The following is a 16993-nucleotide window of genomic DNA, read 5'->3' on the forward strand; positions in this document are numbered from 1 at the left end:
TCACACTGCACACATTGTAATAGTCTTAGCACTAAATATGCTTTGGGAGGTATCATTTGAAAACTGATAACTTGCTGGTCAATAATATTGTGGTAAAATATGTGTAGCAAAATTATATGTGAAGTTATTAATTCCCCCATATAATGTTGCTAGCACATGTTCAGACCCACACAGTCTTGACTAGCCAAAAGTTGTTAAACAGTTCTATCCTAAACAAAGGAATGTGTGTTTACTTCAGTTTACATATAAGCAGTATACAGGGTCCTTGAGGCAGCAGGAGGGGAAATTACAGGAAACAAGGCAAATCTGTATTTCAGCATACACAGGTAGAAGAAAGAGCATGGAGCCAACTTCACCACCAGACTCCACATCACCTTCTTTATGGTTTGAATAAACTTTGCTTTGAGGGGTAATCCTCAGAAGAGTCCACTTAAAAGGGTGACTGGACTATAAAAGTGAGTATTGGAATCAGGCATGGAGATTACATAAGCATCTCCCAGATTCCTAGTTTAAAGCTCTTTCAATCAGTAGTGCCAACCTCCTTCCCAGAAGTCTATTTCCCTCCCTGCTCAGGTGGAGTCTATCCCATGAGAACAGTCCTCTGTCCGTTAATGCGTCCCAGTGGTCGAACATCCCCAAACCCTCCTTACAGCACCACTGCCTAAGCCATTGTAATCTTGTCTCATCTTCATTGTCCTCTTCTAGGGACAGGTAGAATTCCACTAAAGATCACCTGAGCTCCCATTTCTTTTAAGTGTTTTTCTTGGCCTGGTGTAGTCTTCCTTAATGCGCCCCAGCAAAAATCGAGCAGTATCATTTGTTTCCATGTGAAGGACAATCAGTGGATTCCTTCCTTCTCCCATTAGGATTCTCTTCAGCCTCAGGTCCATATCCCATCTCTTAGATTCCAAAATGTTGAGCACCCAAAATAAGTAGATTTTTTTACCTTAATCTTTCTGTGCCTTAGTCATCCATCTGTAAAATGGGAGTAATACCACACCCTTACCTCACAGAATGGTTTCTAAAATAAATTAATGTTTGAGAAGCACTCAGACGTTATAATGATGAGCGCCTTTGAAAAGCACATGAGACAATTAATAACTCTGTCTTCAGAGTAGGGTTTGAATAGAATATAGTAATTAAGGTATGTGCCCACTGTAGCGGGGTAGTCACCCCGCTCCAGCCCTGAAGGGGTTAAAACAGCCCTGAGAGAGGGCTGCCCTGGGGAGCCAATAGTAAAAGCAGCCCTGGAGATGGCTGCGGCTGGGGGAAGAGGAGTTCAGAACAGCTGGGAGAAGCTGAGTGAGTAGATGACCACAGCTGTGGCCAGCTCAATCAGGGGGGCAGCTGACCCTTATAAGAGGGCTGTGGGCCAGAAGTAGAGGAGTCTCACTCTATCCCTGGAGTAGGAAGGGCTAGCTGCCTGGGAGTAAGGTACCTGGGGCAGAGCAGTGCTGGGTAAGGGGAGCTCCAGCCTAGAAAACCCCCAGGCTGGAGGCCTTGTTAAAGGCCTACAGCAGGTACTGGGGCTGCAGAGGTGCAGCTTGGGGATAGGCAAAGGCAGCCGGTCCTATCCCCTTGTCAATGATGAGTGGCCATTACAGACTGCAGTCTGCCCCAGTGAAAGGGGGCTAGATGATGATGACTGGCAGTAGCCACTGAGTCAAGGAGGGCTGGAGGTTCCCCTTAGAGGGGAGACCCAGATTGTGGGTTACTGCTAAGGGCAGAACCCTGAGGAAAAGGGGCACTAGGGTCTGGAAGAGACATGGGGCTAGCGGCAGGTGAGAGACTGGCCTGCAGAGAGTGCTCTATATGCTGGAGAGCTAATTCCAGATGACCAGCAGGAGGTGCTGCACTGGTGAGTCCTTGCCTTGTTATACCCATAGATTGAACAATGAGGATAAAACAGTTCATGCTGTATGCTTGAATGCACCCTGGGTCCTATGGAAAAAATAGCATGTGATTGTATAATTAAAGACTGAATCATAATGCATATGCACAAAGGGGGCAAATTAAGTTTTAATGGGCAACCTTCACTGGGGATTTCCTGACTTTTGATTGCTTGACTTTGCAACCTTAATGTTCTTGCAATGTAGTTTTTATTTGTCTAATTTAGATAGACACTATAAAGGAGTACAGCTGTGTTGTAGAAATTGAAATGAGAACTTTCAGAACTCCTTCTTTAAAGGATCTTTTGGCTAAGCTTTGAAATATTAATAAATGAAGTAGTTAAACTAAACAAGCTCATAGGATGTGACCTATGAATTTATAGGTTTTGGAGAAACAAATAAGAACAAGAGATAATGTTGCAACAGGAACTACTTTTGCTGTTCAAAGTTTGGACCATAAATACCTACATGGATTTGGAGACCTGCGTGGAAGGGTGGCCAGGTAAGTAAAACATAGTGGGCCTGATTCTCATTTATACTGCTCTAGGTGGGTAAAGGGGCCTTAATGTGGGTATAAGAACAGCCATACTGGTTCAGACCAAAGGTCCATCTAGCCCAGTAGCCTGTCTTCCGACAGTGGCCAATGCCAGGTGCCCCAGAGGAAATGAACAGAACAGGTAATCCTCAAGTGATCCATCACCCATTCCCAGCTTCTGGCAAACAGAGGCTAGGGACACCATCTCTGCCCATCCTGGCTAATAACCATTGATGGTCCTATCCTCTATGAACTTATCCAGTTCTTTTTTGAACCCTGTTATAGTCTTAACCTATGGAACTCCTTGCCAGAGGATGTTGTGAAGGCCAACTGTGCATTGTGTGAAGAAATATTTCCTTTTGTTTGTTTTAAACCTGCTGCCTATTAATTTTATTTGGTGACCTCTAGTTTCTATGTTATGAGAAGGAGTAAATAACACTTCCTTGTTTACTTTCTCCACACCAGTCATGATTTTATAGACCTCTATCATATCCCCCCTTAGTCATCTCTTTTCCATGCTGAAAAATCCCATTCTTATTAATTGCTCCTCATATGGCAGCCTTTCCATACCCCTAGGTTGCCCTTTTCTAAATCTTTTCCAATTCAAGCATATCTTTCTTGAGATGGGGCGACCACATCTGAATGCAGTATTCAAGATGTGGGTGTACTATGGATTTATGTAGAGGCAATATGATATTTTCTGTCTTATTAAATATCCATTTCTTAGTGATTCCCAACATTGTTAGCTTTTTTGACTGCTGCTGTACAGAGTGGCTGTTTTCAGACTATCCACAATGACTCGGATCTTTCTTGAGTGATAACAGCTAATTTAGACCCCATCATTTTATGTCTAGTTGTCTAAATTGTTTTCCAATGTGCACTACTTTGTATTTATCAACATTGGGCAACAAAATGGCAAATTAAATCACCTAGTTTTGTGAGATCCTTTTGCAGCTCTTCAGTCTGCTTTGGACTTGACTATCTTGAATAGTTTTGTATCATCTGCAAATTTTGCCACCTCATTGTTTACCTCTTTTTCCAGATCACTTATGAATATCTTGAATAGGACTAGTCCAGTACAGACCTGTGGGGGGGCATCACTATTTACCTCTCTCCATTGTGAAAACTGACCATTTATTCCTACCTTTTGTTTTCTGTCTTTTAACCAGTTACCAATCCATGAAAGGACCTTCCCTCTTACCCCCATGACAATATACTTTACTTCCTTTTACACTGCCAGAGCAGTGTGAAGTGTTGTTAGTGTACATGAGAATTGAGTTCAATGTGTTTGTAAACCTGGTACTGTATTTTACTATGGTGCCAGGCCCACACTCGGAAAGCACCCAGACTGTGGACCTGCCCATGCTCCGTCCAGAGGGTCTGCCCTCACTCTGCCTCTTCTCCTCCCCCACCCCGCCCCAGGCTCCACCCACAGCTTACTCCTCTCTGATCCCAGCCCCCCCTGCTCACTCCTCTCTGTCCCTTCCCCACCATGTGAGCAATGGGCAGGGCCTCGGGATGAGGCCAATGGGAGTGGGGGCCTTGGGGCAGACCACAGGCAGGGCCTTGGGGAGAAGAGGCTGAGCGAAGGTGTGGCCTTGGGGCAGAGCTTGGGTGGAGCAGGAGGTGGGGTCACGGTCCAGTACTAGGGCCAAAAAGATTAATCCGGCCCTGGTAAAATATATAATGCTAATGAATAATTAAATCTTCTCAAAAACATAACATTTCAGAGATGATATCCTTGATGTGCTGGCTAGATTTCAGCTTGAATAATTAAATTTTCCCCCATGTAAATTCCCCTACAGTTTCAATTATATATGGCATAGAATTCTTCATTTCCTCTCCTAAAACTGAGAACAGCAACACTACTGTATGACAGCTAAGTACCACTGTGTTCCACCCCAGAGATGGATGCATTTTAGTTGTGGCTGCAGGGATAGCTGTAGTCTGTAAAGTGAATTCAATATTTTGGAATATGTAGCTGAGTGTGTTGGGGAAATTTTCAGGGTGCTAGGGAAAGATAGACTTCTTCACCTCAGGCTAGGCTGTAGCAAATATTGCCCAGATAACTTGCACCTAATAAAGAGTTGGCTGAGGAGCTCTCTGGTCCACTGATCTTCATTTTTACTAACCCTGGAATAGTGGGGGAATTCCAGAAGACAGAAGGGTGCCAGTATTTTATCAATATTAAAAAGGGTAAGCAGAATGTCCATCTGGTTAGTCTGATATCAGTGATGGTCAAAAGAAAGGAAAAGCAGATATGGTAGTCAACTGATAAAGGATTAAAAAATAGTAGGAATATAATTAATGTTAGTCAATATAGTTTTATGGTAAACAGGTCTTGTCAAACCTGATTAATCTCTTCTATGAAATTATAGGTTTGGTTGATGAAGGCAACCCTGTAGATGTAATAGACTTTTGTAAGCTGTTTGGCTTAGTACTGCACAACATTCTGATTTAAAAAATACAATACACTATCCAATAGCTATAGAGCACATGATGAATGCATTGAGAACTGGCTAGTGCACAGATCTCAAAGTAAGGGAATCATCACTGAATGGGGTGTCTCTAGTGTGGTTCTGCAGAAATTGGTACTAGTCCTGACTCTGTTCCACATTTTTATCAATGATCTGGAAGTAAACATAAAATCACTGCTAATAAAACTTGCAGATGGCACACAAATTGGCAGGTTGATAAATAACCATGACAGTGTGGTCTGGATTGCTTGGTAATGTAGACTTATGCAAACAAAATGTAAACTGCATTAGGCTGCACATTTTCATCTCGAACAATGAATGCAGGCCATGCCTACAGGATGAGCGAGCTGTATTGTGGAAAGCAGTGACTGTGAAAAGGATTTAAGGGTCACAGTGGACAGGCAATTAAACATGTGTTCCTAGAGCAATGCTGTGGCAAGAAGAACTAATGTGATTCTTGGCTATGTAGACAGGGAAGTAGTGAGTACAAGTAAGGAAGTAATTTTACCTGTGTATTTGGCATTGGTGAGACCAGGAATACTGGTGTCAACACTTTAAAAAGACCTATTGAAAAATTGGAGAGGGCCCAGAAAAGAGCCACAAAAAATGATTCAAGGTCTGCAGAAAATCTCTTACAGTGAGACTTAAAGATCTCAGTCTGCTTAGCTTATCAAAAAAGTTTGAGAGGTGACTTGATCAGTGTGTAAATACCTTCACAAGGAGAACATACTGGTCCTAAAGGGCTCTTTACTCTAGTGGAGAAAGGCCTAACAAGATCCAATCCCTGGAAGCTGAAGCTAGACAAATGTAAGGTAAGTACAAAATTTTAACAATGAAGGTGATTAACTACTGGAACAAACTACCAAAGAAGTGATGGAGTCTCCAGCTCTTGATGTCTTCATATCAAGACTGGCTGCTTTTCTGGAAGTCGTGCATTAATCAACCCCAAATTACTGGGCTCAATACAGGGACAACTAGGTGAAATTTAATGGCCTATGGGGTTGTCCATGACTTTTATGTGACATATTACAGGGTGGGTCCTTAATTCTGTGGAGTTTTTGTTTTCAGTGTTACAAGGGTGTAGTCTTGGAAAAAAACATTAAAAATGCGTTCCATAAATTGGGGATAGCCCCTGTGTTACTCAGGCGTTGAGACTAGGTGACCTAATGCCCCCTTCTAGTTTTAAACTCTAATAATCTATTGTACTTCTAGCCCTGTGGCTTCTCCCAGGGAAGAATCATACCCCTTCCAGAAGGGGTACGGTCACAAGATTAATTGTATAGGGATGGATCCACTAGTCATCCACCAGGCCTGACAGCAAATGTGTCCCAATTAGCTCCAAGGAGCTCTGTATTCCATGCATCTGCAATCCTCCCTCTTCTCCACCACTCTTTCCTCACTCCCTCACCAGGGATAGAACTACAGTAGTTTGCCAGCATTTGGGGCTCCCAGCCTTTGGAATGAAGTATTTGCCTCTGAGGAAGCCAAATTTTCAGCTTGGCAGTGCTGGAAACCTATTTTCAAAATTGTACATATTGGGCCAGATTCTCTACTAGTGCAAATCAACACATTTCTCTTATAGTCCATGGAGTTATGCCAATTTACACCAGCTGAGATTCTGGCCCATTATATTTATTTGATAAGCAGAAGGTTGCAAAACTCCATTTTTCAATTGCTCAGAACTGTCCTAAAATTTCACTTTGGGGTGAAATTTTCTACGGTTGTACTCCACCTAAAGGTGAATTTTATTTGTTTTTGTTTTTTTTAACTTGGGGGAAAATCCATTCAGCCATATGTGTTAAGCAAGGCTAAGAAAAGAATACTTTTACCATTGTAAAAATTATTGGCACACTTTTTTTTCACACAAATAACTCAACAGCTGAAGTTGAGACTTGGTGTGTGAATAGTGCCCACTGAGGTATACAGCCACACTTGCAATTTAGCTTGTCACTGCAGTTCACACCTTGCTCTCAAAGGAAACCTGCACAAAACCTTCAAAAGGGAAGTCTGGGAGCTTAAAGTCATAGCTTGCTAGACACTAAAAATCATGGTTTTAATACAGGCAATGGATTTATGGCTTATTGCAACAATCTGTAACCCACCAACCCCCTTTTTTGTACTATGACTGGAGAGGTACTAACAGGCCACTTCACCTTGAATGGTCTCTCAGAATGTGGGTAACTCCTATCCTGACCAATCTGTTCCCCCTTAAATTTAGATCTGAGTACCTTTCCCAGACCTGAAGAACAGCTCTGAGTAGCTCCAAAGCTTCTCTCTTTCATTAACAGAAACTGGTCCAATAAAAGTGATTACCTCACTCACATTCTCTCCAATATAGTTTTAAGCAATTGAAAAATCATTTGTGAGCGTGCTCACCTAGTAACTGCTGAGGTTTTTCATTAGTGTCTAATTAATCACACCTTGTCCTGTGACTTCCCAGTGCATACTTTCCCTTGTGCACCTTGACCAGTATAAGGGCTGCTACCTTTAGACTACTGCTGAATGTTGGACAACTTGCTTGAGGTTTTTCTGCACAGGATGGGCCAGCAGAATAGCTTCAGTAGCTTCACTGTCAGCCTGCTGCAGGTTCTCAACTTCATCTCTCTTCCTCCACAGACTCATGGGTTTGCTCTCCCAGTAGGATCTTTGGGATCCCTTAGTGTTCCACACTCCTCTGCCCACAATGGTGTTTGATCGCTCCCAGAGCTGTCATGGCAAGCACTGTAATCCTGTCCTCTGGATGGAATGATGCCTTAAACTCTGAGCTTTGATGTTAAGCTAAATCCTACCCTTGCAAAGCTTTACATGTGGGATAGTACAATTCAACACCACCCCCTAGGATATTTGTATGTAAATGTGTTTTCTTCCTTTCAGTCAGCCCCATCTTCCTCCTCCTGCCTTATCCATGCATTGATGTCCTAACCTATTCTGCAAGGCTGCAATAGTTACTCCCATGGCAATTTCTGTGATGTCACAACAAAGAAGATTCTGACACTAGCTCAAATGGAAAATTAAAGACTCTGCTGTGTGTGACCATGGTCACCCAGAACAGACCATGGAACATATAACTCCTCAATGCCCCATTCACAAATATGAAGGATGCATCACAGCAATACTCTGCTACTCCAGATGCAAATATCTGCCTTAACCATCTTAATGAAATATAGTTGTTGCTCAACATTTACATCAGACATATGAGGAAGAAGAAGCGGAGTTCAAAGTGGGTGGAGGCAAATTTGCATAGTTAAGTGACTAATTTTCTGTTTTTTTTAAACAGAAGCATGAATCGCCTACCCATAATTATAGGTTCCTACTGAATTTGTAGATTTAGTTTCCCTGAGCACAAAACTATTTGGGCTGAAAAGGACATTAATGAACCCTGGCCCTCTGTCCATGAGCTACAGCAATTCATCCTTCTGTGGTCCATCCTATAGAGCATGCTAATGTACATTGGAGCTTGTCATTCAAACCAGGTTCTCCTTTCTCTTCACTCCACCTCTTCCCCCAAATGATTACCTCCATAATACCTTTGATCTATTCCAGAAAGATCAAACACAAGATCTGAATTTTCTCCCTCAGTATGGTGTAGAAGGGATTCACTACTAGCAAATGCATCATCAAATTCTTGAAAGTTCTATAGGGCATTTCTGAATAACAGGGAAAGCCCACCCCCAACGTAGAATCCTACAATAGCAGGGTTGGAAGGGACCTCAGGAGGTCATAGAGTCCAACCCCCTGTTCAAAGCAGAACCAATCCCCAACTAAATCATCCCAGCCAGAGCTTTGTCAAGCCTGACCTTAAAAACTCCTAAGGAAGGAGATTCCACCACCTCCCTACGTAACGCATTCCAGCGCTTCACCACCCTCCTAGTGAAAAAGTTTTTCCTAATATCCAACCTAAACCTCCCCCACTGCAACTTGAGACCATTACTCCTTGTTCTGTCATCTGCTACCACTGAGAACAGTCTAGATAATCCTCTTTGGAACCCCCTTTCAGGTAGTTGAAAGCAGCTATCAAATCCCCCCTCATTCTTCTCTTCTGCAGGCTAAACAATCCCAGTTCCCTCAGCCTCTTAATCATTTTTGTTGCCCTCCACTGGACGTTTTCCAATTTTTCCACATCCTTCTTGTAGTGTGGGGCTCAAAACTGGACACAGTACTCCAGATGAGGCCTCATCAACCTCGAATAGAGAAGAATGATCATGTCCCTCGATCTGCTGGCAATGCACCTACTTATACAGCCCAAAATGCCATTGGCCTTCTTGGCAACAAGGGCACACTGTTGACTCCTATCCAGCTTATCATCCACTTAACCCCTAGGTCCTTTTCTGCAGAACTGCTGCCTAACCATTCGGTCCCTAGTCTGTAGCAGTGTATGGGATTCTTCCGTCCTAAGTGCAGCACTCTGCACTTGTCCTTGTTGAACCTCATCAGATTTCTTTTGGCCCAATCCTCTGATTTGTCTAGGTCCCTCTGTATCCTATCCCTACCCTCCATTGTATCTACCTCTCCTCCCAGTTTAGTGTCATCTGCAAACTTGCTGAGGGTGCAATCCACACCATCCTCCAGATCATTAATGAAGTTATTGAACAAAACCAACCCTTGGGGCACTGCACTTGATACTCCATTAATTGTTGTGTTCCCATTTTGTTTGCTCTCAAAATTATATATACTAATTTCCTGATTTTCAAAATGAGCCCAAGCACAATTGTCGTTGCGACATATGTCCATATGCGCAAAAATACAAAAGCTGACAAATGTAAACAAAAAGAGACCCTCCCCATAAACATAAAAGTACTCTCTTCAACCCACCAGCAAAACACTGAACAAGGAGATGGACTCTGCACTTCCTTCTGAAGGTTAAATTCTGCCTGTTTTTTTTTTCTTGCATACTTCTCTGTATAACAAAGCAATGGAAATCAGAAAAGTCCAGAACTTTATCAGATTATTACAAGCCATGAATGAAGTTTACAGAATGAGAAACAGTTACTACGTGCTTCAGAATTTTTTAATCCTCTGCTAGATACAATGGTAAACAGAAACTGTTCCTTTCATTGTACTCCCTATAATTGTAAAATTGAGGATACAGGATACAGTAGGAAACTGGGGCTATATTTATGTCAATAACAAAATGCATAAATTTATCATTTGAGGTTTACTTATTCATATGCAAATAATTTAAATCTCATGGAATTATAGTGTCTTGGTGTTTCGATAGTCTTTCATTGCAGTCTGCACTCTGTCTAGCCCCTCCCTGTCTGTCTGACCAAGAAACAGGAACCTCACCTTAGGCAACTCTTGTCTTCCTCTTTTATAAACAGTTAATTAGATCGACATGTTAAACAGTTTCCTGTTTCCTTATCTTCTTGCTCCAATAGCATACAAGCTTTTTAGTGATCCAATTTTCCTTTCTATAGTATACCTTCAGGCCTGAATCTTTGTATAGGTATGCAAAAATGTGCACACATTTTCCACATGCAATTGTGTGTGCAGCCAGAATAACTGCATCCATAAACACCCTAGACATCTGTTTGGTTATTTGCATACATAATCTTGCTAATAATGCTATCTAGCTCCTATAGAGAACTTTTCCTCTGTCAATTTCAAAGTGCTTTAGAAAGGAGGACTCGGTATCCCCTTTTTATAGATGGGAAAACTAAGGGACCGAGAGGTGTAGTGACTTGCCCAAGGCCACCCAGTAACCCACTGGAAGAGCCAGTAATAGAACACACATCTCATGGATCCCAGCCCAGAACTCCAGCCACCAGTTATGCAAACAGTTATCTTTACCCAATTATGAAAATCAGAACCTTCATCTGCTATGACTGTACTTTTCACATCTTGCATTAAGCAGTCTCAAATTTCTCATGTTTACATTTTTTCAAAACTCTTCTACTTATTGCTTAGAGTTGGGATTTTGAAAAGGAGTCTAAGGGAGTTAACAGCTAAATGGGAGCCAGGTGCCTAATTTTCACAGGCTCTCTTATAGTATTAATAGTTATGCAAATCCTAGGCTGCATGTTATCTTTTGCCAGGTTTAATTTCAGTTGCATATAGATGCTCTCTCCCTGATGGTCTGACTCTTTTAGAACTCTGTCCTGCACATTATAGAACAGAATTAAAACTGACTTTGCTTTCCACATGCCAGCAAAATCAACATTTTAAAAGTTATAGGACCAATTTTTAAGCAGGAACAGCTCTCTCAACTTCTAGAGTTGTACCAGCTTACACCAGATATAAACTTGATTCACCCTGCCTAGAGTTTTTTTTCCCACTAGTTCTTGCTCTCACAAGAAATTTACAACAAATAATTCCATAATCTTTAGATTGTAGATGCTTTGTACTTCATAAAAAGAAAAGGAGTACTTGTGGCACCTTAGATTAACACGGCTGCTACTCTGAAACCTTTGTACTTCATATTATTCTTGGCTTCGTTTCCAGGGTTTGGGCCAAAAAAGCTGCTGACCAAGTAAACAATTCAACAAACTGTGTAAGAAAGCAACCCTGCTGTCTCTCTAAACATATGTTCACCTTCTTGGTTGTTATGTAATTGTTCTCCAAGTCAATAATCCCTTTTGATCAAAGTTCTGGCCTACTTACAAGGTCTCTATCTACAATGACATTTCCATTTTATCTAAATGCTCTGGAGGTCTATCACAATATCCAAGAATCATCAGAGTAGCTTTGTCATCTTTTATTTAAACACTTTAAATCTCATCCACCAAAATCTCTCTCCAGACTTTTATCTAGCAACAATGTTGACTCTCTCCTTCTGCTGTTTCCCTCTGTCTAGTCCTTAGGAAAATAGTTCATTCAAATATTTAAAATGTAGTTGATTTCCTTACTCAGCTTTTGTAACATTGCATAGTATGTAGTGTCCTTAAAGTTCTATTTCAACTATCTTATAAGTACTCTTAACATTTGAATAGAAAAATCCTCCTATAGGGCCAGCTGCTGCAGCCTACAGAGAGATTGTGGGAGTGCTCTAATGCAGAGAAACCGGCATGAATATCCTGCACAAGGGAGGGCACCAACTGTGAAGATGTGGTGCAGGTACATTCTGGTTCCCCTCCATGCTGTGTAGCAGGTGCATTGGCCACCCCTCTCACATTGAAAGACGTGCACAGAAGTGGTAGATGTGACTCCACCTGAACATCTTAGGCATTTTGTTAACTTGTAGTTAAATAACAGATTCAAGAGAGGGAAAACAGAACTTTAAACTGCCTTAGAAGTTAAGTTGATTAAATATTATTCAGTCATTCTATTATTCAACAAATGTCATTGTCAAATTTTCCCATTTTGAATCACCACACAGATTTTGGTGAATGCAGTTGAGAGAGTTGAAATAGATGGTGACAAACTGCTTATAAAGCAGTATACTTCTGTCAGTAACAGCACTAAAACTGCTCTTCCTTAGCATCTGCCTCCAAACTAGGTATGCTATAGTAACAAGCTAGAACATCAGTTGCAGCAATGTATCATCTCTGTTCCTAGGCATTTGTTTCTAATGCAAACACAGCAGCACCTGGACCCCAACTTAGCCCATGGGCATACATTTTAGAACTCATTTAACTCTTTAATTGTTGGATTATTTCATTGTACAAAACCTGTAGAACTGGGTCCTCTAAGTTGCCGAGCTTCATCTGTTTCCATTGCATCAGTGGGAACTCTGCGGTTAATGAGATGTTCAGCATATCAGCCCTATGCTTCACAGTTGCAAATTAAGGGCCAAATGCTGACTGTCTTCAACTCCCGTTGACTTCAATTCTTACAGAAAAGAAATTATATCCCTAGGCAACCAGAACTGGAAGCAGGGTTGGTATCAGAATTATTGTATCAATGTTTGTCTAGCTCAGGGTATCCTGCCACAGTCAGGATGCTACGAGGGGACATGGGGCAACTGAATGGTGGCATGGTGAGGCTAGCAATTGTCTTCAAGTGCAAAAATAACATCATTATTCTACTATTGATACTCTTCGTGTTTTGTAGTTAACCTCTTTTTTTTTTATTCTAGATGTGATGCGAGCATTGCAAAGCTATCTGGAGACATAAATATCATAAGGCACGAGATCCAGAGGCTAGAGAAAGAGATTGGTGGCATCCGCTCTACCTCAGAAAGTTATGCTAATAGTTTAGAGATGAAGGTGAGCAGATGAACACAATGAAAATATCTTTTGGCTGTAAGATATGGGATATAAGTATCTTTCTCATCACAACTGCTGACCAATGTTAATGGAGGACGTGATATTGACATTGGTTTATTGATTTGTTTGAACAAGCCCCTTTCCATTCCAATAACATTATACGATAGCATCATGGGAGTGTGTGTACACACACTCTCACACACACTAAGGAGAAATGCAAACTAAACAATGTAATCCTGGGATGTGGGGATCATGAAATGCTTAAAAAAAAAAATCCCATTATAATTTGCTAATAATATTTCATTACACAAACCTTAGAGCCTTGAGCCCTTTCTTGTTTTAAAATGCATCTTGAAATTTCAGATCCAAGGACTTTGAAGTTGGAAAATACCACAGGAAACCAGGATTTTATTCTTTAGTTTCAGCTTCAGAAAGTAGCTGGGACAGATCTAGTTGCTTAAGTTCATCACTAATTAGCCATGCAAATTTTGGAACCATTCCAAAGTGCTCTTGAACTTGTCATTCTTAGGGTAAAACTTTCACTTTTTCTGCTAAAGTATTTTCTTCTGCAGTGTATATAGCATGGATGTATGGATATTTTCACAACCAACAGTGCTGTAGGGTATTCCTAGCATTCAACCTCTCCTGTCAAAGACTAGCACCCTGAGCTCCCTTTGCCTTCAATACAAATACAAGCTGATTCGCATCCTGCAGGATTGAGTACATAAATAATATCTTTACACAGGGGTAACTTGCCTCTTACCAAGTAATAACTGCCGGTCCCTCCTTCCACCCCAGTGAGTACCCACCATATTCATTAAAGGTTTCTATTTAGATGAAATTTACTATACCTTAGTCTTTAATTTCCTTATTTAAAATAGTCAATTCACTGCATTCTGCATGAATGTGCTTCTATGTAAAACAAGCTTCCAGTCATTTCATACAGTGCAAATATCAGCTTCATCTGCTCCAAGGCAGAACTACCCATGGCAGTTCAGATGAAGATATTTTACCTGTATTATAAGATACTGTTTGGAAATCTGTCTCTTTCAATACATGTAAAAACATCCTGCCTCCCTACTAAATGGAAAGCAGAACAGGTATGTGCTAAAATCCCATGAAGCAGCATACAAATGTGTGGTTAAAAAAAATACCAAGTCAGCCACCTCATATAGAGACATTAAGCAGAAAATGGAACAACAGTGTCCACTGAAGAGAAAACGTATCTTCTCACAGAATGACCCTAAATAGAATGCAGAAGAACAGAATCTGAATGCAAGTTAACCTATTGATCAGAAAACTATATTGGAAAACTATAGTAAAGAACAGAATTATCAGACAACATAGACTAACATGATTTGTTGGGGAAGAGTCAACCTGGTTTTTGTAAAGGGAAATCATTCTCACCAATTTACTAGAATTTTTTGGGGGGAGGAGGAGGGTCAACAAGCATGTGAACAGGGGTGAACCAGTGGATACAGTGTACTTAGCTTTTGACAAAGTAAGCTGTCAGGGATAAGCAGGAAGGTCCTATCATGAATCAGTATTTAAAAGAGAGGCAACAAAAGGTAGGAATAAATGGTCAGTATTCAGAATGGAGAGAAGTAAATGATGGTGTCCCCCCAGGAGTCTGTACTGGAAAAAATACTGTTCAACATATTCATAAATGATCTGGAAAAAGGCATAAACCATGAGGGGCAAAATTTTCAGATGATAGAAAACTACTCAACATAGCCTGATACAGGAGGGCTAGGAAGCAGTGGAAGAGGGGAGATGTATAAACCCTAGGCTAATTAAGGCGTAGCTCCCTGTAGACTAGGGAGAGTTGCTACAGGTTAATTGGAGCACCTGTAGTCAAGTAAGGCCCTGTCAGGAACCTAATAAAATCCCCTGCTTCAGGCAGTGAGGGTGTCTGAGGAAGGAAAGAGGACTGGAGTTTGAAGGTGCATTGCTGAGACTTGGAAAACCAGAGAACTGAAGGAAGGGAGACCCTGCCTCAGCATCAAGGACCGAGGGTAAGAAATCTGCAGGGGTTGGGAGGGGCTGGGGCTCAGAGTAAGGAGCAAACCCAGACCCCTCCCCTACTTCTGTCCTCTACTATCTTCCTGGGCCACTAGTGGGGTCCTTGGTGCCCCCTGCCAAGAAAAGCATGGGACCCACCATATCAACATTGGCCATTCTGTCACAATAGTTAAGTCCAAAGCAAACTGAGGAGAATTAGAGGGATTTCACAAAACTGGGTGACTGGGCAACAAAATGGCAGATGAAATTCAGTGTTGATAAATGCAATGAAAACATCATCCCAACTAGACATATAAAATGATGGGGTCTTAATTAGCTGTTGCCACTCAAGAAAAGAAATATTTATGATGTTCTGGATAGTTCTCTGAAAACATCCACTCAATGTACAGTGGCAGTCAAAAAAGCTAACCATGTTGGGTCTCACTGAGGAAGGGACAGATAAGAAGACAGAAAACAGCATAGTGCCTCTATATAAAATCCATGGTATGCACACATCTTGAATACTGTGTGCACATGTGGTTGTCCCATCTCAAAGATATACTGGAAAAGGTTCAGAAAAGAGCAACAAAAATTATTTGGGGTATGGAAAAGCTTCCATATGAGGAGAGATTAATAAGATTGGGACTCTTCAGCATGGAAAAGAGACAACTAAGGGGTACATGATAGAGGTCCATAAAATCATGACTGGTGTGCAGAAAGTAAATAAGGAAGTGTTCTTTACTCCTCATAACACAAGAACTAGGTCACCAAATGAAATTAATAGCCAGCAGGTTTAAAACAACAAAAGGAAGTATTTTTTCACACAGTGCACAGTCAACCTGTGGAACCCCTTGCCAGAGGATGTTGTGAAGGCCAAGAGTATAACAGGGTTCAAAAAAGAACTAGATAAGTTCATGAAGGATTGGTCCATCAATGGCTATTAGCCAGGATGGGCAGGGATGCAAAAACCATGCTCTGAAGTTTCCCAAGCCTTTGTTTTCCAGAAGCTGGGAATTAGGGTGACCAGATGTCCCGATTTTTGGGTCTTTTTCTAATATAGGCTCCTGTTAGCCCCCCCCCCCCCCACTCCCTGTCCTGATTTTTCCACACTTGCTGCCTGGTCACCCTACTGGGAATAGGTGACAAGGTATGGGTCACTTGATGACTACCTGTTCTGACAGTGGTCAATGCCAGAGGGAATGAACAGAAGACTGGATACTGGGCTAGATGGACCATTGGTCTGACCCAGTATGGCTGTTCTTATGTTCAGAAAACAATGTAATCACTGTGGGTCTTAGTTGACTCACCTTAAGTAGTCCTGTGGATATCAATGATCCTACTCCTATGGATTAAGGTACTAACAGTATATAATGGTGGCAGAATTGGCCCTGTTTAGTTTGGGATTACATTTGCCATATACAGTTTTCTAATTGCCAAATGAATTATAATTTCCCAGTAGGTGATTTTTAGCTCATGATTAAAGTCTTGCATGAACTTCAAAAAAGCCTTTACATTAGGGCCTAATTAAATTCATCTGCCAAATGTACTGAACATAATCAAACTCATGGTATTTCAAATTTTCTCAGATTTGGTCTCCCAATTTAGGTAGACCTGCATCCTGGATTCTCTACATAAAACCATTTAGCATCAAGTATTTGGAATGCTATAAAGAATGCTACCAGTGAATCATCATGCATTGTAAATAGAGTTGGGAGCCACGATAGGTAGCTGTATATACGAATTTTACCTTATAAAGGGCTCAGTCCCCACTGACCTCAATAGGAGTTAAATGGTGGTCCGCATCTTGCAGAATCTGGTCCAAAGAGTACAGAGTATACAGCCAGAAGTTTGACTGCTAGACTTTAGCATGCCGTGAAATTACTTTTGGAAAAAGCACTTTCAGTTGCACACCCATCTTAAGTTCAGGCTGATTGCCCAGCTCCTGTA

The 16993-nt window shown here is 41.4% G+C and overlaps 1 protein-coding gene across 3 annotated transcripts in view; it reads left to right on the forward strand.

Annotated features, from left to right (window-relative positions):
* Positions 1-16993, forward strand: part of FAM81B (family with sequence similarity 81 member B) — a 62338-nt gene that overhangs the window by 31347 nt on the left and 13998 nt on the right. For 2 of the 3 annotated variants that reach the window (XM_073346214.1, XM_073346216.1), the window contains exons 4-6: positions 2273-2391; positions 11847-11954; positions 12916-13045. In XM_073346214.1, the coding sequence (XP_073202315.1) occupies positions 2273-2391; positions 11847-11954; positions 12916-13045 (357 nt within the window). The remainder of the gene's footprint in view (positions 1-2272; positions 2392-11846; positions 11955-12915; positions 13046-16993) is intronic. The other variant, XM_073346215.1, reaches the window with a different exon arrangement.

Source organism: Lepidochelys kempii, chromosome 5 (assembly GCF_965140265.1).
Source record: "Lepidochelys kempii isolate rLepKem1 chromosome 5, rLepKem1.hap2, whole genome shotgun sequence".
In the NCBI taxonomy this organism is placed as follows: domain Eukaryota; kingdom Metazoa; phylum Chordata; order Testudines; family Cheloniidae; genus Lepidochelys; species Lepidochelys kempii.